This window comes from Lasioglossum baleicum, unplaced genomic scaffold (genome assembly GCF_051020765.1).
Source record: "Lasioglossum baleicum unplaced genomic scaffold, iyLasBale1 scaffold2338, whole genome shotgun sequence".
NCBI lineage: Eukaryota > Metazoa > Arthropoda > Insecta > Hymenoptera > Halictidae > Lasioglossum > Lasioglossum baleicum.
The window spans coordinates 1-25,887 of record NW_027471397.1 but is presented as its reverse complement, the minus strand read 5'-3'; the positions used below and the strand labels follow the sequence as shown (position 1 = coordinate 25,887).

The 25,887-nt window shown below is 39.2% G+C and overlaps 2 protein-coding genes across 2 annotated transcripts; both read left to right on the top strand.

Annotated features, from left to right (window-relative positions):
- Positions 1-244: 244 nt before the first annotated feature.
- On the top strand, positions 245-5,537 carry LOC143221380 (trypsin-5-like; the record flags this gene model as incomplete). Its single annotated transcript, XM_076446848.1, has 5 exons — positions 245-333; positions 450-591; positions 2,874-2,994; positions 3,254-3,402; positions 5,391-5,537. Coding segments are annotated over 5 exons (648 nt in total), but the record flags the coding sequence as incomplete, so codon positions are not given.
- Positions 5,538-16,642: 11,105 nt separating this feature from the next.
- On the top strand, positions 16,643-22,313 carry LOC143221381 (trypsin-7-like). The gene is made up of 5 exons (XM_076446849.1): positions 16,643-16,741; positions 17,943-18,031; positions 18,158-18,299; positions 19,549-19,812; positions 22,167-22,313. Exons 1-5 carry the CDS (start codon positions 16,643-16,645, stop codon positions 22,311-22,313), a joined length of 741 nt encoding a protein of 246 aa, XP_076302964.1.
- The last annotated feature ends 3,574 nt before the right edge of the window (positions 22,314-25,887 follow it).

The following is a 25,887-nucleotide window of genomic DNA, read 5'->3' as shown; positions in this document are numbered from 1 at the left end:
ATTCAACCGATCTATTCGCAATTCTTTTTCGTATTCCATCAAAATCAATTAACATTCTTATGGGAATATATTATTAACATATTACTTATAAGTTTAATAGAAGAACGTAAAGAATGTAGGATGGTGACATACAAGTGGAATGGGTTAATTTATAAACGAAATTCAAAATTATTTATTTCACGATTTTATACATACAACTGATAAAATATAACTGGTCGGTATAGTAAACGATTATGTGTGATAGGTGTCTGTTCACTACAATGGAGGAATGCATTGTGGGGGCTCTCTGATCAGTCAGACCTGGGTGCTAACAGCGGCTCATTGCATCTTCGGGTTCGTTTCGATGGAGTGACGGAAAGATCGATACTCCAAGTGCTCGATTTATTAATCAGAGCAACTTTTAGACAACTACGCGACGAAATTCGGACTAATCGTGATTAACTTTGCAGGTTGCCGCCGAAGATGCTGCAAGTCCGCGTGGGCAGCACTTACAGTAGCAAGGATGGCACTCTGATCAGGGACATCGTTCAGGTAGCGTGGCCTTGGAACTATTCTGGTTCCACGTACAACTACGACGTCGCTTTGATAAAGGTACGTATTCCTCAAATTATTTATTTTGTGTTTTTTGTGCGAGCATGGTAAGGTATTGGGTGCTTTTTTAGTTTTGCGATTCTCGCTTTCAACGTGCAATTTTTTATGATTTTATCGGAGGATAATTGTAATATTTTATTTTTAGATTCTTTCCATTAAAATTTGAACATTTTTGGGGTATACAATTTTTAGGAGTGGGAGAGTTTGGGTTCTTTTTGAAATTTTTATTAACTTGTCTCGGTTTTTAATACGATTTCAAATTAATTTTCTTTTCACTTGTTTTCTTTTCGGATTCTTTCGAAATTGACAATTTTTTAGAGCTAGGTTAATAGCTAGTTAGTTTCTTGGAGAGTTTAGTGTTAAATTTCTAAAGTGTTTTAGAGGAAATGATCCTGTCAGGATTTTACAGATTTTTTCGGAGTTTTTTCTATGAATATTCTGTTTATTTTTGGGACTATCGTGATCGGTAATTAATCATCTTTTTCCTGTTATGCGATTTAAATTTAGAATAATCCGATGGTTAATCGATCGTGCATTTAAAAAGATTTAAATGCAGATACTACTATCAATTACTTTGATTGCATTCTATCAAGTAACAAACATAATTCTAAGAACATTAACGCGGATAAGATAAGCTTCGCCAGTTTATATCGATTTCTGAGTATCTGTACTCGATAAGTTAATTGATATTAATTAGATAATGCTCCCGATTTTTAAATCTTATTTATTATTCGAGTTTTTTAACGCGGTAATTGATGCTACGAAAGATAATGATTAAACGCGGACGAAAATAATTTTACATCTGAGCCTGTCTTTTAGTTACGATGATTACAATTTTTCCAAAAATCTGTTTAGAATTTCTCTCATAGGTTGCATTTCTTTTATTTCAATTTGCATAAGTACCTTCTACTTTCCACACACGTGAAGAACGTATAATTAATTAAATATAATTCTCGAAAATCACGAACTATAGATCATTTACCGCAATCGCGGTAAATTTATTTAAAAACGAATTAGTCCAAAACTGTGCTATCAATTGAATTACTTCTACTTTGTAAATTATAGTTAATTGTACTAAATTCTCTTCTCAAATTTGCATATTCCCCTTATCTTATCGCATTTCCAGAAAGTCACGTAATCCTTTGTAATTAGTTTGAGTACGTGCTATCGAAAAATAGGGATCAATTTCTTTCAGATTACTATCGCGAAATCGAATGCCATCGATCGTAAATTTACAGATAGAGTTGCCAACCTGATAGAATTCGCATAGGTCTGCAAAATAAAACGTGAATAGATAATTATAGCGATGTTTAAAATAGAACGAACATTCCATAAAGAATGGCTATAGCCAATCATTTTTGGTGCACAGAGAGCACTCGACATAAGAAGACCATAAACATCTTTAGTATAGAGCGACCACTCGACGTTGAGTAGCTATGATCACTCGCGTTACCGAGTGAGCACTCAACAATGAATTAACTATAGTTACTTTTGACATAGAATAAACACTAAACTCTGGAGTGATTACGCTCATTTTTTAAATAGAAGCAGCATGGATTTAACGAGTCACGGTGTCATAGAAAGCGTAATCAAAATTTCCTGGTTTTATTGGCAAAATTAGATCACACTAATTTTTGTTATTCACTGAAAATAACAAATCTACGAATAGACTTTCATCTTATTATTTAATAAAGAGAGTGAACATAGAGTGAAGAATAATCTCCGTTTTAGACATAGAGTCAATATTAATCATAATATAATCACAACAAAAGCATCAAAAATGGCGGCGGAGATAGATTAGAAACGTTCCCTTGACTCTGAGCTGACCGTAGGGGATGAAACATTTATATTCTACATGGTATATGTAGTTTTTCTTGACATACCCCAAGTATACAACCTTCTGGTTCCTAACATTTGTCACCTTTATCATACGTCTACTATACGTTGTTCTGCTTTCTAACTATAGTCTTCTTTGACATATCCTAAACATACGACGTTCTGCTTCCTGGTCATAGTCTTCTTCGATATACACCAAGTATACAATCTTCCGGTTCCTACCATTAATCACCTTTATCATACATCTACTATACGTTGTTCTGCTTTCTAACCATAGTCTTCCTTAACATAACTCAAGCACACAACATCCTGCATCATCCTTTTCGACTATAGTCTTCCTTGCCATACCCCAAGTACTTGTTCCGCTTTCTAACATCGGTCCGCTATAGTATATGTCGTGTATGTGACATCTCGGTGCTCGATATTATCGCAGTGCTGGTTTGCAGCTCGGAAGTGCCATCCCCATAACCGCGACGACCAGACCTATAGCTCTAGCAGAGGCCACGACCTCCGTGGAGTCAGGCAGAAACGCGATAGTGTCAGGATGGGGCCGTTTGACGGTAAGTTTTTGACTGGCCAACGCGTGTATCGCGCAGACAGCTGTTGCACGGGATAAATCGGTGTTTGACGCGGTGGCTCGATACCTCGGTCAACGGTAACGTTCGGCCGAGACTGATTACCTAGCTGTGCGAACTCGTGCAAACATTAAGGTTTGTTTGCCGATCGGTGGACAATGTTCGCCCGTCATGGCAAATATTCCGTCGCGGCGCGCTTTTGCGCTCGACACCGCGTCGGAATAGGCTAATATTCGATTACTCGCAGGCGACCGGCCCGATGTCGCCCAATCTCCAGGCTTTGACACTGCCCATCGTTAACCAGGCCGAGTGTCAGAAGATCTTCCAAACCATCGGCCGTACTGTCACCGACAACATGATCTGCGCCGGGGTGTTGACTGGCACCAAGGACACTTGTCGAGTAAGTTTCGTCGAGGGTTCGATGTTATATTAAAGGCTCAGTGGTGATTGAGAACTGACTAAGTGTGGTCTAGGGTCTGAGTATGGTCTAATAGTAAGAATTGGATAAGGTTTGAAGGGTTATTCTGATTAAGAAGCGAGTAAGTGTCGTTTAGAACTTGATTAAGGTTCAGAAGAATGTACTGATCTAAACTAGCGAATCGTTAGGAATTTCACTAGGGATTTAGAGAATGGTAAACTGTTGAGTATGTTTCGTTGAAGGGTCAGTGATGATTGAGAATTGAGTAAGTGTCGTCTAGGACCTGACTAGAGTCTAATCGTAAGAATTTGATAAGACTCAAAGGATTATTCTGATTAAGAAGCGAGTAAGTGTCGTTTAGGACTTGACTAGGGTTCAGAAGAATATACTAGACCTAAATCAGTGAATCATTAGGAATTTCATCAGCAATTCAGGAGATACTGAACCCCTGTTTACATTATTCCGAGAAATCGTCAAATTATCTAAATTATGGTTTAGATTGATAGGTCTTGGAATTTGCAGAAATGAATTATCACTCGTGTGAATCAATTTCAGAAATGTATAGATTGTCGTTATCTATCGTTACGACATACAATCGATCAAATATTTCTGGGTCTGTCGTACCTTCAAGGCTTAGGGTTACATAATCGTCAATTTATATCATACGTGATCCAAGATACGAATTTTTCCCGAGAAAAGCACGATAACGGCGAGGTAAACAGAAGCACTTTTAACGAATGTCAAATACGATGCATATCGAATGACTATCGAGCGATATCGAGTGACCCAAAATGATCTCGAGATGTGATATCTCGCGGAAGAGACTCTTATCGCCTTCCATCGCGATTTCCAGGTATTAGTATTGTTACTATCTGTCATGGTTTCTTGACACTTCGCAAGTAACGAATAATTGGGTCTTTAAAATCAATCTTTATCATCGAGCATAATTATTCTCAGGACATTCCACAGAAATTCTTGTCTTTGAGAAAGAATACTACTCTAACGCGATCATTGGGAATAATATATCCTTATAATCAGTATTATTATTTTATGCAGTCTTCAAAATATTGCACTATCCAATTTCTATACCTATTTTAGTTCTTCTTATTTAATATCGTGTCAAGAAAGAAGACACGTAGACATAGAGACTCCTCTGGAATTTTTATTCTTCGATTAAGTCACCAAAAATAATTTCAATTTACTCCTGAATCTTTTTATTACTAAAATAGCCTAATGTTCCTTACGTAAATTCGATTTTTGTTACGTTCGAGCTGAAGCTTTCAGAATCGCTGTTGCGCCGTAACAAAGCAGCGCCTCTACCACCCTAGCGCACAACTAATGTACCAAAGACCACTCTATTCTATTTTCTAGATTATTTAGGTAGTGCTCCCAACGATTATGTCTCGAACCTTTCATATTCCAACAAAACATATCCAAGAATATTTAATCCAATTTAATTATTAGAAGCATAGTGGAACGATTATTCTTTATCATTACTACAGTACACCATAGAACTACGTTATACTACATTCTTCAGTACTACAATTTTATTACTCGTGTATTATATTCACAGGAAGATTTTTTTCACCCCATTTTGAAATATCGCACTAAGTCGAAATAAAGTAAATTACGACATAGTTCTAATTTTCAAAAAATTTAGAATCCAAACGCAACTTAACCTTAATTGAGACTTCTTTATACCATAACCCTTTGTTCCAAAGGTGAAACCCTATGAAATTACTATTTTACAAGTATCTTACAAACACAATGGCCACATCTTCGTTTATCTCATTCATCTCCCATTTAATTACCAATCCAATTACGAAGCTTCCATCGTGGAAATTATACATTGCGATTATTTCGTACGAAGAAAAGTGTCGAGATTAAGAATAATATTTTCGTTATTTCCCATCTGAGCATCGACCTTCGACCGTGTCACAGATTGAAAGGCTTGTTTGCATGTACCGCAGGGCGACTCGGGAGGTCCGCTGGTGTACAACAACGTCCAAATTGGCATCGTGTCCTGGGGCTACGAATGCGCGAAGCCTAAATATCCTGGAGTGTACACGCGAGTGTCCGCTGTACGAGATTGGATAAAGAAGACGGCAGGCGTGTAGAATTAATGTCCCACGGTGAACAGTATATTACAGGGAGATTTATTTTTCTTCGCCGTTCGGTTGGAGTGTGCGTTGCGCTGGCTGAAACGGAAAAACGGCGTGCACTTTTTCTCGCGCACATAAATCTCTCCATCGGGGGGAAAAATATACGGGTAATATCCCTTTTCGTGTAACGATCTTAAGAGCTTATATTTACAAATGTAGCATAATAAATCTTTTTTTTTACTCAACACGGTATCCGTGTCGCGTGCCTGATTCATTAATACCGCCAGACGGAGAAACGCGAGGGAAAATTTGAAATTACTAAATAAAACAACGTGTATCATACGATGTAATGTAACAATGAAATATTAATAATTTTGGTTAACGGGGAGGATTTTTTTTTTTTTATTTAAGACGGAAGAAAGAAATGTTCTTTATATATATTTTTTTTTATATACAGAGTGGCCACTGAAACACTGAATGATAATTGATAGATTTTTGCAATGTTATGTCTAAAATTTTCCTACTCATTATATTTTATTCATAGTTTAGTTTCTCAGTAGCCACACTGTAGAATTTCTTTCCCCTCTTTTTTAATTAAAATAGAGGAAAGGAATATTGTTTATTCTGTTATACAGGGTAGCTACTGAAACACTGAATGATACAAAAGATATAAATTTTTCAAACACATTATATCGGAAAAAATAATTAATAGGCTTTATTAATGTTCTATCTGAGAATTAAAAAATTTCTCAGACGATCACCATTTTTCTACTCGCTGTAATTTTTTTACTATTAAGTTTCTCAGTGACCACTCTATGCAAATAAATATTTCACGCGTTCAAATCTCGAAGGAAGTATATTTCCCGATATTTCGACTGTCGATCAAATAAAAATCTATTTCCATCGAACTCTCTGTAAAAATAAACGAAGCGTCGCGAGATAATTATTCGAGTATCGTTTTCCGATAGAAAACGAATCGATTCACCTGGAATTTCGAGAACACTGGAAGTGTAGAAAATTAATAGAACGATCTCTTTTATAGATTATTTAGATCCTTAAATTCGAACTGATTTCCGAGTGGAGTAACGATCGATTATCTTGAAATTTCTCGAAACGCGGAAGATAAATTAAATCTGATTTACTTTTGAGAAACCGAAGACACGTCGGTTGAGGATCGGAATAATCCGTGGGATTTTTCGACTTTAATCGTGTCGTTGGAAACACGGGAATCGAAGAGAAAGGAAAATGAAAAAAGTTGAATGAACCAGATGGACTCATCAGCGAGGCTTATCTAGCAGACTTCCGGCATGGATGCGGGAACATTCAATATTGAAAGGACTTCCTTTGCCAGCGTTTGCGTGATTTTGCTGCTGGTTTGCAAACACTCGGAATTTCGGCCAAATTGAAAGTAAATCCGACCAGGTCTCGAAATTTACCGAGTTGCTAGCAGTTCCTGGAATCGTGCGATTCGAATGATCCATCGAGTCGAAAAATCCAACGACTCTGTCTCGTTTCTCTCGATCTTAAAGATTCGACGATACTTAAATACACATTCAACGATGTATTCAGATAAAATGCACCGAAACTTATAGTAGTCCAGTTTATATCAGTTTCGATGGTTTATCGGGAAATGAATCACATCACAGTGATAAGAGTCCTCTGTGTCTGGTGTCTAATCCTCTGTGAAACTTCTCGCAAACATGTTGACTCTCAGACAGATATTTCGACCAATAAGGAAAGTGCATGTGCTCTGTTTCCTGGTACTGTATTAGCAAAATATAATAAATCAAACTCTCCTGTTCTGTGTAAACTATTTTCTGGTTCATAGTAGCTAGGTCCAGGAAGAGAACTAGACTCTAAATTATTCAATTATTAGGCTCTAAACCAAAATCATTCGAATTGGTTGATAAACACATCACCTAGCAAGGATGTACTCCTGCTTAAAATTCTGCTGTTAATCCTTGAAATACCGTTTTGGCAATATTATTACTCCTTGAAAAACCATATTGCTGACCCCGCACCTCAGATAAAACACGATGAGAGAATTAGGCTCTCAATTATTAAATTATTAATCTCCAAACCTAAATCATACGAATTGGCTGATAAACGCATCACCTAGCAAGTATATACTCCTGCCTAAAATTCTGTTGTTAATCCTTGAAATACCGTTTCGACAATATTATTACTCCTTGGAAAAACCATATTGCTGACCCCGCACCTCAGATAAAACACGATGAGAGAATTAGGCTCTCAATTATTAAATTATTAATCTCCAAACCTAAATCATTCGAATTGGCTGATAAACACATCACCTAGCAAGTATATACTCGTGCCTAAAATTCTGTTGTTAATCCTTGAAATACCGTTTCGGTAATATTATTACTCCTTGGAAAAACCATATTGCCAACCCCGCACCTCAAATAAAACAGGATGACGCCTGATCGTCACATACGCCAAGTACCTGGAGTACGAAGCAATAATTATTATTCATTTTTCTATTTTTGTAACTCCTATCCTTACACCTTGAACACGGAAAATCCATCCAATCATAAAATATTAAGTCGTTCCATAAATTCGTGTCGGTTTTTACTTTTACCATTTAAAATTATACATCGAATAAACCTTTAAACATTAAGAAAAAATTTAGTCGCCCTTTTGTTCCATGACTTCCTCCTATTTCGTTGACAAATATGTTAATCATCGATATAATTTATAAAATGCGACGAAGAATCTAAATATTACTGCGGAATGAACTTATGGGATAACCTAATACATAGTCCTATCAAAGATCGATATAAATGCTAGACAGTATCCAGATAAGACACAGTCCACTAATTATTCGAACCCAACACATAACACAACACTCAACAACACACTCAAGGAACCGTTCGCCACTAATCGTCGTCAATTAAGATCGACCTAGTGACAATATACATCTGCTATGTTTTTCGAAACACATATCATCGTGCTTAATTATGCGTAGTATCTGTTGCTGCTCTTGTTTAGGACGGTTGTCGTATAGACTTGTGAACGGATACAAAAGCGAGGAAAAATAACGAGGATTAATTACCTACTGGAACAGGAACGATACCATAGCCCGAAGCGGAGGATCATACCGGGAATTTCGAGTGATATTAAAACACGAGAAACACGAGAACGCTGCCGGAATATTTCTCATCAACGTGAACTTTTTAACGAAAAATTTGAAACAATTAGCGTCGCTGCAAACTCTTCGCTGACATAATTGCTTCCTGTTCCAACAATCAACGTTCCATCGTGCAATCAAGTAATCTCGTTCGAGGCACACTTTTCACTCGGAAGCGTAACCATCCGAAAACCGTTCGCTCGTCCATTCTCCGCCATTAAGCTTAATTCTCGCGTTAACTTCGCGAACGTGGCCACCGGGTCGGATTTTAAAACGCGTTAACTTTCGTTAAATTTCGACGTCGGTTAGCTGCTACTTCCGGCGGCCCCTCGACGTCACGAGGAATTGGCCGTTTGGGGTGTGGTCGATCCTTGTCCGAAGCGGAAAATGGATTCGTCCGACCGTCGCAACCTCTGAAAACCCGCGCCGAGACGAAGAACTCCGGCTCTTTACCTTCGCAATCCGTTGGGTCTGTTTGGGTCTACTCGATTCTCACGAAGAAGTCCTATAGAGCTGATATCGGATAATTATACCGTGAAGGATTATAAGAAACAATAGGAAACAACTTGGATAATTTATTTATAATTTGAGAGTGTAAGGAGACAGGATCAACACTTTCGCTACCTTTCGAGTCTCTGCCATAAAACAATGCGTAATGCCAAAGGTGGCAGTGTAACGCAAACGAAATCTTTAACATCTGTGACCAATAAAGAAGAAAAAAAGAAAAAATCAACCATCGTGATACCGCTTTGCAATTCTTTGTGAAGGGAATTAAACGGTTGTAAATCTTTGCGAAAGGAGACAAATGCTTGTAAATCTTTGCGAAGGGAGACAAATGCTTGTAAATCTTTGCGAAGGAAGTCAAACGCTTGAAAATCCTTGCGAATGGAATTAAACGATTTCAATTCTTTGTGAAGAGATTTAAACCCTTGCAATTCATTGCGTAGAGATCTAAACGTTTACAATTCTTTGCGAAGGGAGTCAAACGTTTGCAATTCTTTGCGAAGGGAGTCAAATGCTTGTAAATCTTTGCGAAGGGAGTCAAACGCTTGTAATTCTTTGCGATGAGATCTAAAGGCGTGCAATTCTTTGTGAACGGAATTAAACGATTGCAATTCTTTGCGAAGAGATCTAAACCCTTGCAATTCTTTGCGGAGAGATCTAAACCCTTGCAATTCTTTGCGAAGGGAGCTAAACCTCAGATCTTGAAGAGTTTACCTATGAGTGGAGCCCACAAGTGCCCCAAATGTCCCTGACGAAGGAAAAAGGTAATACAAAAATAATAATTCTCTTTGCAATACTTAGCACACGTGATCAAGCCGCAGTGCCTTTGTTCTCTTCACTCACGCACCACTGCCAACTCTTGGCAGACAAAGTCACTCCTTCGTTGCCAATGCATCCTTTCCTCGCTCACCATACGAATAAATAACTATGACAGATATACGTCGTCGATTTTTAAGTTAAAATTAATGGATGGTCGTGCGAAAATAAAATGTTCTTTGAGAATTTCATCTGAGAAGCTGAAATAGTACAGAGATTACTGACGTTGCACCTAAATGACAGTAATAGCACTAGTGACTCGCTATGACAAATGCATACGAAACCTCAGCTCTGAGAATTTATATATTCCAAAGAGCTGATACGATTTAGGTCAATTGCCAGTTGCTCGTATACTTACAATTAACTGAAATTGAAATTTAATTCGAACCGGATAACAGATATAAGTGGTTTATTTCTAGAAATAATGTGAAATTGAGGAAGGTAAATAGATGGCGAACAGATTAGACCGGATTGGGTTAAATTTAAATTAGATTAAATTTCGACGAGGTCTAATTGCCAGTCGCGTCCAATGACGTCGTTACATAATAAATTCTAGGAAGGGGATCGTTTCTCGAACACGCTGCTTCGTCGGAATTGCATGAAAGAGAATTTCTCAGCTCGTATCAATCGCGACTAACGTGAACGACTCTAGCCGGATCTCAGATTTTTATATATCTCTCTTTCTCTGTGCATCATCAGTGATAAAATAAAAACTTGCGAGGATATTGCGGCAGAGTTTCAGAGATTCCGATACCGATACCGGCATTCGTTGCAATGAATCAGAGTATAGGAATGAAAATCTATATATCAAATATCTATATCTTCCAGCACGTGGATTACTAACACCGAGATTTCCTGTATCTTGCCCCATGCTCTTTTCTCCCAGAAAGCAATAAACTTAATCTTGGAAAAGGTATACGGATGTGTCAATGTAACCTTACTCTAAAATCCTATTTCTTCCCCGATTTTCTTACTATATATTATAAAATCAGTCATATGTACCATATATATATATATATATATATATATATATCGTATGTATCATATTATTCTCATGTAGCATGTCTGATATACCGTATATAAAATATTCATTACCTTTTTGAATTTATTCGGTCATAATTTTGTTTCAAATTTAATTATGTTCGTTTTTGTTTCGGGATATTATATCATATATATTCTACCATACATATCACATTATGTATATCGAATTAATTATATGTAGTATATCATAGTATGTCGTATACATGCTATTAATCATACATATCACATTAATCATATGATAGCGTATCATACCGGGTGTCTTAACAACGATAGTGAAATCAAGAAGGATTTGATTCTTCATACAGAAAGAAATGAAAAAGAAAGGATATTCAAAGTGGATTTTCTCGAAAACGAATTAATCATATGCAGCGTCACATATATATCGTATATATCGTTTTAATAATGTATATCGCATCGTATATACGATATATGAAGTGTAGAGAGGTTAAGTAGGAGGTTGTTGGGCGAACGAGCCGCGAGAGGCGCTCGCAGCGCCAATCAATTACGGCTTGGAACTATCCGGCGATCGTTCTGGGACAATTAATGCTCCTTGCATCACGAGATACGATGATTAAGCAGTTTACTTTCCATCCGATCGGAGCGACCGCACCCGACACCGCGATACTGTTAATTTTCCTGGAAGGGCTGCGCAATTTTAAGTGCCGTCGAACCGTATCGATGAGCGCTTACAACATTATCTCGATGGCGGTCGAACCGGAAGCGGTAATAAAAGCCTCTCGCCGCCGATAATCGATTCTCCGCGGATGCCTTTGCGAAACACTGCCGCTCGTTTAACGGCAAATCTTTAGTCGTACAGGTGATCGTTACCTTACCAGAAATAACGGTTTTTTCCCCACTAACCTAATCGACTCCGTGATTCGCGTAAACTCGGACCATGACAATTGAGAGATTTAAATTCTGGATTTTATCGAGTAAACCGTTGAGTAAAAGGAGAAATTAGAGAAGAAATATTTTTGGCAAAAAGAGCTGCGTAATTCGAATCTATTGAACCGTGATGAGAAAAAGATTTTAATTTCGTTTATTTTACCGGGCGAAGAGATATGTTTTAGAATTAACTATTGTTCACGGAAAATTATATTTGTTAGGTGTTTATGTTATTGTGCATATATGTTTCTGTTATTAACTCGTATATTCGGAACGTTCACGTTTCTAGCGGAAATACATAGCGAATGGTCAGTTTTTGAAATAGAATGTACGCCCGTGTTAAAATATCCTCACTGTTAGCGAATTCCAACTTTTTGAAAATAAGCTCGTTCAAACGTGAATATACATTTACAAATCTCACCCATTACATGCTTATGCACGTAAGCGTGCAGCGGACGTTGCGCGATTTATCTTTTCAGCATTTACAAAACGCACTTTTTAATGGCAATGTAAATATAAAGCATCGTTGTTATCGTGCAGCATTAATCCGGTTTAACGGCCATTTTGTAATTTGAAGAGAAATCGCGTGCGAATTAAAGGCAGGAGCATTTGCGCTATTTAAAATGCATCGCGAAACATTGGGAAGCGGTCGAATGCGATTTCCAAAAATGATTCTCAAACTCGATTCCTGTAATACGAAACATATTGTCGGATAAATTCGTTGTAAAAGATTCACGAAAAATACACACGCGAGTATCTCTTATCGAAATTCGTAATGCAACTATAACAACGCTTTGACAGTCCGAATATAATAAATTTTTGAAACGTTCAAAAGTTCGGATATATATAATCCTGTATACATTTTTTAATTTCTTCATTGAAAATTTATCTTAATTCAACATCGAGTTCGTAAACATCATTAATTTCTTCTATAAAAAGATATCACGCTGTTATCCCCAAGGTGATATATTTTTTTAATTAATAATATTCCTAACTTTCATTTACAACATATCGCTACTAATCCACACTGTCGTAAAACGTATACACAACACGAATTGTAATTAACGGAAAACATAACTCCATTTGCTAATTGTGAGTATAAATATTTCCTCACGTAACCAGAGATACGTCAAATAATTTCGAAATTTCATCTCAGACCGTTGGATAAATTAAACGAAACATATATATTTTCGTTTCGGCATATTATACAAAATTTTATATCCAGCAATGTACTCACATATATCGACTACAATCTTTGTTCATTTCTCTCTCCAAAATTTCTTAAGTATACAAGAAAAATAAAAATTCCAAAACGAGAGTGACGGATGAAAACATAATCGAATGACACCGATGGTCGCACCCGATACTTCCGATCCATTTCTCTTCGGTCGCGACCTAGGGAATTTCCCTAGAACAATGGTTCCTGAATTCCGCGCCATCTACGCAAGTTCTGGTATATCTGAACGAAAGAGCAAGCATATTCCGTACGGAAGAACGGAAAAGAGGCTTCTGAAAAGCCGGCAATGAAAAGCTCCGACCCTTTTCGCAAGCGTCGCGAGTAGTTCTCACCTTCTCTGCTCACGGTTGACAGAGGGTCATTCGTTATCGAGAATTATTAATTTTACTGCTCTGCTCGGACGTGCTTGGGGCCCCCCTGGCCTGTCGTCGTGGCGCAAACGGTTTTGCAGCTTTGCACAGGTGGCTGACTCGTAAAGGGCGGCAGAAACGAGCGTCGCCATTGTACGTGCCAGCGTTGATCGGCGTCTTCGGCTCGTAAAGAGAGCCAGAGAGCCCGCGATTCCAACGGCGAGTTTACCGAGGCCCGTTCGTAAGAATCATGTCAGACCCGGCATACTAATGCAACGGGCATTACGCTCCACGGGCAATCGATATCCTCTCTGAACAACGGTCTGTCGTTGCCTGCCGGTTCGACGGTTTCTGCATCGCGTGCAGCCAGCTCGCCTAATGATTATTCGATACGTTCCCCGTATTTCCAGTTTTTCTTTCTCCTCTCCCAGCAAGGCTGGATCCTTTAAACGAGAGTCCAATCGCTGTTGTTGCCTCGCGAGTCAGGTGGCCCTTCGGTATAATAACTTCCCATGTCTACGTGTACTCGTCGCTTTCTAACTTTATCCACCATTTTCAAATCCGTCTTTCAGATTTCGCAGGAAAGTTTATTCGTTACTAGGTTACGTTTGAGTTTGGTTAGGTTAGGGTTCGACGAGTATCTATCGAAAATTTCTCTCATGTAAAAAAAAAAAAGAGGGAAGAAAGAAAAGAGTTCGATTTGGACGAGTCTGCGATTTGGGTAAATGGTGTATTATTCTTGGAGAATTTATTTTGGTTTACCGAGTTGAGGGAAGGTATAGTATCTTTCTTATTAGATTAGATTAGGGTTCAACGAGTATCTTTCGATGATTTCTCTCACGTAAGAAAAATAGAAAAAATGAAGAGAAAGGGTTCAACGAATCTGTGATTTGGGTAAATGGTGTATTATTCTTGGAGAATTAATTTTAGTTTACAGAGTTGGGGGAAGGTATAGTATCTTTCTTATTAAATTAGGTTTAGGTTCGACGAATATCTTTCGAAGATTTCCCTCATGTAAAAAAAAAAAACAAAGTTACGTGGAAATATGATACTAAGGAGAATATAAATATACTTAACTCATATGATAAAACAAACATTTGGCTATGTTCGAGAATTAAGAATGATTTCTTACGATTCGCGTTTTAATTATGCATTAATAACTATTTCGTCGGATAGCATTATCGTTATGGAAGTATTTGCTATTGATGCGAAGTATAGAAGATAATTGATACTGATTAGTATATAATTATCTTAATTAGTACATAATAGTATAAAAGTATATAAATACATAAACATAAAAGTACAGAAGATAATAGATTCGAAGTATATCAAGATTATATTAATATTTATCACTTTATTACTTAATTATATATATATTAATATACTTCGTATCAATTATCTTCTAATTAAATTTAATTCCGACACGTGCTTCGTGTTTTCCAAATTCTCGCCGGAGAAATATCCGATTTTCACCGACCTGTGTCTCCGCATAAAAAATGTCAATACCGCGGGAAATTACTTTCGCCTAAGCGTCTTTTTTTCACCTAACCTGCCGTTGTCCGTGCCAGTTTCGCGACACCGAAAACAAGCACGCTTCGCTCCGTTGCGGAAATTATCGATCATACTGTGGCGTAAACAAATAACCGATTGAAAATAACCGTGCAACTTCTTTCCTGTTCACCTCGATGACACACACGCGTCCTTTCTCCCCGTTTCTTCCGCTCGTTACGGCGATTTTGATGGAAACGGGGTAGTGGAGGAGGGGGAGAAAAAACTTGGGTTAATTGGTTCGTAGCAAAAGGAACGATGTTATCGCGCGTTCACGGCGTTGAAATTTTATTTTAGTCTCGCTGCTTTTACGTAATCGCCGCGGAATCTAGGTCGACAGTCCGAGACTTTCGTGGATCGGAAATTTTTCTCGTGTTCGGGTAAATTGATACGAACGACAATTAACCCGAATATCGAAATAAAAGAAGGGCGAGCCTGATGTCGGGCAGGTAGTTCTTTCGTCAAGTTCCCGCCATGTATACGTCGCTGCTGTTGTTGCAGCTCGTTTCGCTCGCGTACTCGCAGATGTATTTAACGGATCGTACGTACGATTGGCCTCTGTACAGGTGGTAACGCGGCCGAAAGCACGCTTGAATTATTTAAGCCAGAAAATATCATTAAATCTCGTTACCTTTCACGTGTTTCATGCCTCTCTCGTTTTTATTCCACCAACAAGTTAGTACACACACTTTGTCCCCTTATTTAAACAGAATTCGTAACCCAGTTGACGGAACTTCGCGGTAAATTCTCCTTGCGTTAATTAATTACCCGCGATTGAATTTCTCATTACCCGCCAAGTGAATTATTTAAAGAACAAAAGAATTTGCAACGCGGTTCACCAAATTTCCTAACGCCCGATTGTCGTAATCTTTTATTATTCGCGATCGATTTATGTCTTTAAAAAATAAATCAGTAAACGTATTTCATTCTATGTTTGAGCGAAAAATATTTCCAAACCTGTAGATGAAATATGATGAATTATATTCGTATTCGATGACTCGCCAGATAAATTATTTCACCGCAAAAAAATTCGTGGAATTTGGCAAAACTGATTTGTATCGATTAACGATTTGCGATTGAATTTTTCACGATTCGCGATGTTATTCCAAATATTATTATGTTCTTCCATCTAAAGAAATTCGTAAGACAGTCGGTGAGATTTAGCAACAGCTTCTTATGGTAATAGCGATTGAATTTCGCGCGTCGAATTAATTTCAAGGATATTTTATGGCCGGTATTAAAAATCCGGGTATTAAAAATCCGCCGAGGTCAATTATTTTCGTAATTTCCTGTCAAATTTCGCGCCGTTCACCGGCGCGGTGCTTGATTTATTTATTCGATGAATTTTCCACTTGCGTTTAATCCGTTAACGTTTCTTGTCGCGTTATTTTCCATTCTCTCCACGGTTCGCTCGGTTCTCGATTTTTATTAAACCGAGACCGTTAAGCGACCGGTATTTTCAGCCGAGTGTAATCGTCTCATCCGCGATTATTCGATAGTTCTCGATCTAAGGGTGGAAAGGGGGGTCATTAAATCCCGGTCGAAAACCATCGAGCAGCCACGTCGCGCTTTAATTAGTAGTTTTCGAACGGGCATGCAGGTGAAAACGCGAATTCAACTATTGATTCTTCCAGTTGACGAGAGTCGTATTGTTGGAGGCCAGCCAGCGAGTATCGATGATCATCCGTACCAGGTAAGTATTCTAAACGACCGTTGCCGCAATTGGCGAAGATTAATTGGCGAAAATCTGTCGAGCGTGAACATTTCGCTCGCGTCTCGCGCCAAAACAACCTTTTAAGAACCGATGTCTATCCCAGTACCACTGTATCCAGCCAAAGTTTTCCCGGTTAGGCTACCTATATCACTCGAAGGAAACGAGACCTGTCTATCTACCAATTCTCTCCCTAAACTACCCTTCTTTAACCCCTTACGATTTCTTTCCACTCGACAAGAATTTTTGAAATTTCTTCCAACTTTATAAATTGTTGAATGCGAAACCAAACCATCCATGATTGAATATAATTTGTAAACGGGTTAGATACGTCATCGTATGTATGAGTGACTAAGTTCCTTTCGCCTTCAATCCCGAAACAAACGAAGAAAAATATGTGTTTAATGAATAAATTCATATATTCGTTAATGTTTTAATGAATAAGATCCGAGAAAGGAAAAAATGACCGTTGAGTTTTTCCGAGTACCAAAAGTATCCCGAAAGCTCCAAATTTCATAATGACAATTCTCTTCGTCTAAAATATCTTGGCGTGTCACATCTTGACATTCGCCATCACTCGTATAACCCAACAAGACGATGAAGAAACAAATAATTCTTTGTCAGTGAATTTCATTCGCAAAATCTTCAAATCTTCAAGATAACTGAAGTAAACGCATTAACGTTATCTGTCACTCGGTTTCTTTCATTAGCGTTAATGTTATTAACACTAGATTTACGGGGACTTTTTGTATACCTATTTCCACAGACACCCGTCAGATTTAGGGTAAAGAAAACCACATATTTTCTTTAAAAAACAAACGATGGATTTAATTTAAAAACAATCGCAGTATTAACAGACTTAATATAAGTTAATTAAATCTGTTAATATCGTATAATTAAAGCAACCCATCCGTCAAATGTCCCGTAAATCTAGTGTTAACGTCGAGAATAAGAAAGGAAAAAATCACTGTTATATTTTTCAGAGTGTCAAAAACAAATCCGAAAATTTCCCATTCGCAATAGCAATCCTCTTCGTTCAAAATGTCTTGGCATATCATGCTTTTGTCATCGTCCGTTCCCGATGAGAATCTGATCCTGAAAAATATTAATCCGCCTTTAATCCAACCGAAATCGCGATGTGCGTATGCTCGCGAATTTCACGCAGGTCGGGTAAAATTTGTAGGTGTCTCTTCGATTTCGCAATCGGCACGTATGCGGTGGCGCTGTCATTAGCGAGGAATGGATCGTCACGGCCGCGCACTGCGTCCAGAGGTACGCACTTTTCCTGTTTTTCCCCGTTTCGTTAACAAGCGACATCGATCTCGTTACGAGATACGCGCGTGTGTTACGTATAAACAGCCGTGGCTGGTTAATGAGGGCTCTCCGTTTCGTTTCCAGCCCGTTCGTTCGATTCTTCTCGATCAAGGCGGGCACTTCCGAGCTCGGCGACGACAACGCCACCGTAGTCGCAGCCACAGAGATCATCAGTCACGAGAAGTACGACAGGAGCATCGCGGATTACGACATCGCTTTGATACGGGTGAGTCCGTTCCTCCTATTCTTCCCCTGCTTTTTCACCCAATTCTCCGACGAGTTGCGTAATTTTCCAACTCGTAAAAACGACGAGTTTACGCGCAGCCAAACGATTTTCTTCGCCAGGGCAACCTCGATTCGGTTCGAAACCGTTTACTACGATGGTAATCCCGGTTTCTATTTCCAAGGTAACGCTTCCTCCGAAATTTCGTACAGCTTTAACCCTTTCCACCCCTCTGTCGACGCCAGTTTTTATTTCCGCAGATATCGTACGCTTGGAAATTGCGAAATTCAATAATAGCGTTAATGAAATTGATATGTAACAAACAAGATTAGAAACAAATTCGAGTGAATAAAACACAGAGGTCACCGGTGACTTCCAATATGATAAATTCGTGAAACGTGTTTTGGACACTTTGATTTATTTATTCTAAATAATTACGTTAAAACGCAGGTCAGAAAAATCGAGTTATATTTTTTCGACGAAGTAAATTTCGAATAAACCGTTTAAAAGCACCGATAGTTACTAACAAAGCAACAAAATTGGAATATAATTCGTAATGCAAAGAATTAACCCTTTGCACCCGGAATAATGTTCGCCGAAGACGTGGATGGTCGTGTTCTTTTTTATATATCTTAGTAATTTTACTATATCTTGACTTGATTTCTTCTGCCATTTGCAGAGAAAACCTCAGAGAAACATTTCTTAAAAAGTTGTGCTGGAATAAGTTATTATTCGATTTTTTATTATTATTCTTAATCACTAATAAACTTTAATGTCCCCTGAGAGGGGACAGCCGAATGCAAAGAATTAAGATTTACTCCACCTATTTCCCACCTAATTTCCCTACCATATATGTGACCCATAAATTCCAGCGATCAGTTAAAAATCCATTACGTTTATCAGGAAGATAAAACGAATTTCCCTGTTTCGTTTCGAAACGTCCTAATATAATCCCTGGTCCCTCGAGAGGCTAATATAAGGCACGTGTCTCCACGGAAATGGAACTCGCGATGAACACGCGGAGACGAGGAAAGAAAATTTGATTGTACAACCGTGGCAAATACGAAGCCGACGGAAACTGCTTCACGGTCCGTTTGCAGAGAAGGAAGCGTGGTAACGGGAATCGGACACGGTGAGGTTGGCCTATCGACGAGGTTTATTTATTAACGGGGGCCGGGCGTGGAATAAAGCCGAAGAATTCAATTACGCGTTTCGCAATGAATTCCGCAATGCACAGACTTTGGAATTTCAGCTGGAAAAGCCGTTGGTGTACAGTTCGCGAGTGAGACCGATCCTGTTGGCACCGGTAGCCGATCATTACGCGGCAGGTAGCAAGGCGATGGTGACAGGTTGGGGAGTTTTGAGAAGCGATGGTCCGTTGAGCACGCGATTGCGCAAGGTCCAAGTCCCATTGGTTTCCAGCGCACAATGCTCCAGGTTGTACCTGACCAGGCCGATCACGAGAAGAATGATTTGCGCCGGTTACGTGGACGATGGAGGCAAGGATGCGTGTCAGGTAATTGGCTTTCGTTAATCGTGACTAATCGCGTGCCTCTGTCACATTTTTAACTCTAGGTTTACGGATATTTTTTAATATATTTATGGAGACTCGTCAGATTTACGGGTAAACAAAACTACGTAAAATAAGACCATGAGTTTAATTTAAAAACAATTACGATATTAACAAACTTAATGTAAGTTGATTAAATCTATTAACCCTAGATTCATAAAATATATATTTACATAAAATATATTTCTATCATAAATAGTCTTTCTGCTTATAGGTATTAACCTAAAGCTATGTATTCGTCTCTTTACTACTGTATTTCATATGCTTTTCGCATAAGTACTGTTCCATTCTCACGATATGGATTGGCAAAGAAAGATGTTAGGCTTGAGATATATTTATTCACAATAATTGCACTGACTTTTGCACAACTCTATATGCACGATGATTCTACTGTATCACTGTCTTAGACTTCTTATTGCCACGGTAGGGATTGGCAAAGGAAGATGTTAGGTTTCAGATATATTTATTAAAAACAATTGCATTGACTTTCGCATAACTCTACTGCATCACTGTCTTGCTTTTCTTTACATGCATTCTACATTTATAGAACGTGTCCTAAAAATCTCGTGTATATTCTGAGAACTCATTCGTCACTCACCTAATTTAAACATCCGCTCGTCACCGATAATTGTTAGATATATCCGGCATTCGTACCGAACGAAATTCATTCTAAATATAATATGAAATATAATACGAATTCTGTCGAATGTATTTCTGTCATAAGTAAAGAAACGAATCATCCAGGGTCCGCAGGACCGAAAACATGAACTCTAATTTAACCTGCCACCAAGTGTCAGTCATGCGCATCGAATTCCAGGAAATTCAAGGGTAGTTGTCAGATCAATTTTTTCCTTATGTCAGAATGACGAATATTTCAAGTGGAGCGCCACATTTGTTCGAATTTCATCGTTTCGAGTCGCCGAGTGACTTGGTCAGTTACATACGTGGTTACGTGGATAGTATCTAGAGACGAGACAGAGATGGTCGAGGAATGGTCTGACTGGTTATAGCTAAATAGGTTTGATTCGTCTGACGTAGACGCGGATGTGGGGCACGCGAAGTTTGAAAGCATCTGCAAATTGGATTAGCATTGCACGATAAAGAGAGCGAATTGAGGGATTCATCGAGATCGAGAAGCTAAAAGCAGAGTCTTTGAGGCAACAGAGGTGAAGTCAAGCGAAGCTTGCAGAGTATGTGCTTGCGTGCATATGTACGTCTCTTCTGTACTGTTCCTCTAACTTCTCGTCTCTGCACAGTCCTTCCGTACTTTAGTTCTCGCTTTATTTTTCCTCGCTTGCACGTTATTATCATGCCAATTCACCAATGTCAAACGGTTTATTTACGACGATAATTGTTACACCATAATGGAACGGTAATGATTGTTATAAGAGGGCAGAGTTTAATTTAAACCGCTGGAATATAATTCACTTTCGGTTTAGGAAAATTCTATCGTGACTAGCATAGATTACGAGCAGGTAGTATTACGAGATTAAATCTGAGGATAATAGAATAAGGAGATCATTAACATATCCCGAAGAGAAACCTGTAATTTAAAAGTTAACCTCGCATTTCTCTTAACACTAATACCAGTGCTGTATGTACAGATATACAAAGTCTTTTCGACTTTGACTTTGTTTTCGAGATAAGCAAATTCGAAGATTCACTTCGCGTTGCTCGCGCTTTTTGTTATTTTTCTTTTTTCATAAGGAATTGCTTCCAGTCCGCTTATGCATGTTATTCACACAATGACGCATCATTGACACAAGTCACTTCCAATAACTAATATAAACGCGATAAACTGAAATATCCGAAATAATAACTTGTAAAAAAAAAGACACAAGCTTCTGGCACTGAAGCTAGAAAATAATTCTTCAACATCTGAACGACATAGGTATTTTAAAGCAATATAATTTTCATCGAATCTTTTTCTTCTTAATAACCATAAAGCGATTTTTCACGCAACTCACTAGCGCCACCATGACCCGTATCTCTAACAAACGTAATAGAGATTAATTCTACGGTATACACGATATTTATAACTTTCACTGATATAATTTTCTGATTTCCTCCTTATTGCATATTATTTCAAATACTTCATTCTAACTTATGTACATATCCATATTTAAAAACAAATGTGTACCTACTTCTTAAGTTTATCAACACGATCTCGAAAATTTTAAACGCTTCGAGCACGCGCTCTAACCTCTCTTATAACCTAGAAACAAAAAAATAACTCCTTTCTTAATTTCTCACATATTACTTGACCGAAACAGACACATTGAGCCGTACAATTTTCACAGGGTGACAGCGGAGGCCCGTTAGTGCAGCACGACAGACTAATCGGTATCGTGTCATGGGGTTTCGGCTGCGCGCGGCCATCTTACCCAGGCGTTTACACCCGAGTCACGGCCCTCCGGAGTTGGATCACCATGAAAACCGGTCTGTGAACGTACCAGCGTCCCACGACACGCTATGACACCTGCTATGGGCCAGTTCGCGTCCTCTTAACCTCTTTTTTCGTAAAAAATCAAACACGTCCAGGATCGCTTCGATGCATCGAAACCATCGTTTCCTGTAGCGTTATTTCGCGTCATGGGTATCATTATTCGGTAATAAACAGCGTTTTCTCCCCACGTGGTCCCCTTGCCCCCCGGACCAATTATCGCGCGCGAATGGGACGTGCCAATTATCCGAGCTCGTCAAAGAATCCTCACTGCTGAATATTTTATTCCCCGCACGGCCGTTAATAACCGGCCGATACCGATTCGCCGCGAGATAAACATCGGCTAGATGGCGCCGGCGTCGCCCTCCGGACGCCGGCTGTTTATTCAAACGCAGCAAGATCGATAACGAGGCGTGTACAAATTCTAACGACGCCACTGACAAGTGGCCCTCTCCCCCTCTCGTAATCGCGGCGGTTATTTTTCATCGGCAGGATAACCGGTATTTAACCGCGTGCATAAAAATGCCATCGGTTCGCTAATGAACGAGCAGCGGGGTCAGGTAGCCACGGAAATTTCTCTGTTTTATCGAGCGAATTCGGCACTCGTTATAAGGCTCGCGTGTTCGCCGAAACCGCTAATTAGTTCGGTCCACGATCGATCGATTCAATGTTCCGTTGCCTTGCGTTCGAATTTCCCGCACTTTCGACGAAACGCGAGATCCAATCCGGGAAAATCGAACGAAATTATCATCTGCGATGAGCGATGTAAATATTCCGGAAACGAGGATAAAGAGGGAGAAATTTCTCCGAATTTCTAATTAGTTTGGTCCACGATTGATCGATTCGCACGGTCCCGTTGTCTCGCTTTCGAATTTCCCGCGCTTTAGATGAAACGCGAGATCCAATCCGGGAAAATCGAACGAAATTATCATCTGCGATGCAAATATTCCTGAAACGAGAATAAAGAGGGAGAAATTTTTCCGAATTTCTTCGAATCTTTGATTAATTTGGTCCACAATCGATCGATCCACATGGTCACATTGCTTCGCGTTCGAATTTCCCGCGTTTTCGCCGAGACGCGATCTCCTCCAGGAAATAGGAAGAAATTTCTCGAATTTCCCCGAATTTCTCATTAATTTACTCCACGATCTATCGATCCACACTCTCATGTTACTTCGCATTCAAATTTCCCGCGCTTTCGCCGAAACTCGTCCCAACCCGGGAAATTCAAACGAAATTATCATCCTCGATGCAAATATTCCCGGAACGAGGATAAGGAGGGAGAAATTTCTCCGAATTTCCCCGAATCTCTTCGCGTTGGATTTCTCCTTTGAAGACCCGGAGCTCCGACCAATGAAGCGAAACCGTGGAAAGCACAGAGGGAAAGGAATCATTGGCGAGGAAAGAAAAGACGAAACGCAGTTGCCAGTCTCTCTTCTTGTATTTGCACGAAACCCTTCAGCGACGTTCGGCAAATTTATAATGCGACAAAGCTTTGACATTGCAACGAAGCACAGAAACATTCTAACCCCCCCTCCGCGTGCTTTTTAACGCGAGGAAGCTTCAGAGTGTTCCCGGGCAAAGGTTAGCAATGTTGACATTGTAGTTGCGCGAATATCATCTCATGTATAGTGGATACCGGAATTCGCGGAGATCCACGGCAGGTAACTGCTGACACGAGTGTACACGCCCGGATGTACCATAGTTTTGCACCCTAATCCATAGGATAGAACGCCAATCAGCGTCTGGCCTTCCATCAGCGGAGCACCTGGATCACCCTGCAAGCAGACAAGGGTTGACAGTTTCAGTGATTACTTGTACCTCTGTTCTCTCTTTCCCTCTCTCTCTCTCCCTCTCTCTCTCTCTCTCTTTCTCTCTCTCTTTGTCTCTGTCTCTGTCTCTGTCTCTGTCTCTGTCTCTGTCTCTGTCTCTGTTTGTCTCTTTTCTTCTCTCTCCACGTCTGTCTGTCTGTCTCTGTTGCATGTTTTTCTCATCCTCTTCGGACAGCAGTCGTAAACGCACTGCCGATTCGAAAATTCGTTTCGCGGAGCAAACGGAAACTAATTATTGGACTTCGATGCGCCTTCCTGTGTCTAACCGAGGTAAAACTAGAGGTCGCTAATTTAACCGGCGTGTTTGCCGTTTCGCTCGGACCGCTTTCGATTACGCGATTTTTCATTCGAATTCCCGTCCCAAGCGACGGGAATTCGATCTTTCGGGAATGCGTCGAGGAATGTAATAGGAAGATGAATGTATCCGATTAATAAACCGATTAATTCCGATTAAATTTGCCTGTTTTTAAACCTGCGCTCGAAAATCGAACGTTCGAGATCGGTGTAAATGAATATAATACGTTTATCCGCGTTCGAAAACCGGTATCGTATCGTAACCACAACGATATTGCACGGTTAAATCGGAAAGGAAAGGATAAATAAATAAATGTAGGGTGAAAAATGGAAAATTAGAGAGGTAGTCAAAAAATGGAGGAGAGAAAGGTGAGGGAAGGAAAAATGAACGTGAAGTTAAATAGAAAAGAAAAATATGAAAATAAGGGAGCAAAAGCAAAATGAAAAATGGGAAAGGCTCAAAAATGGAAGAATAGAGAAAGAGAGAGAGAGAAAAATTGGGAGTTAGAGGGAAAAAGAGAAGGTATAAACGAATGAATGAAAGGGGGCCAAAAAAATGGAGAAAAAGAAGAAAATGAAAAATATTCATCGGCGGTAGAGAAAACCGACGAAAGATATCTCTCTTTGTATCATCCCGGCGAATTTTATTGTTATTATTATAACGATGGAGCGTGTAGGAATCCCCGCGCTTTATGACAATTTTCTATTATGCTCGGCGAATAATGTTCAGTTCCTATTCAGCCGGCCGTATTCAAACGTTGCTTATAACGCGACGCATCTTTTGTGCCTCGTATCGGCGAACCGTTAGCACGACGATTCAGCCAGAAATGGGACGCAACGTTAGATATCGGCGTTAATGACACCATTGATCGCGTCTATGATTAATTGGGCGTGTTCGAGGACTCGCGAACGTTCGCACGCTCGCGACAAAGGAAGGAAAAACGAGCGAAGAAACAATATCTTTATCGCGATGCCTTGTATCATCGAGCACTGGCTCGGATATATTCGAGGATTTCGTTTCGTGCACCCGGGAAAAATGATATCGAATGTAATCGCTCGATCCGAGGTAAACAGTCCTATTGTCCGCGATCGTTGCGCCATCTGCGATGCTCAACTTTTGTTTACTCTGTACGACGATAGGTGTTTTCGAAACTATGTTTGTATATACGTATCTTTGTTGTCGTGGTTTGTTTCTTTTATTATTCTCTGCGTTTTTTATTTGGGATGGAAAATTTATAGTCAATGTTCATTTATGTTAAGGAAAGTAGGTTTAACGTTAATACCATTCGAGGACATCATCGATGTATCAAAATTTGAGGTTATGTAAAATTCGAGAAGATTGTAATTTAATTCAGAAATTGAGTAAAAAATTTTCTACGATGTGAAATGATTTTATTACCATCTCAGAACTTCAGAAATTTAAAATTTGGTCTTTTTACGTTCCACATGCTC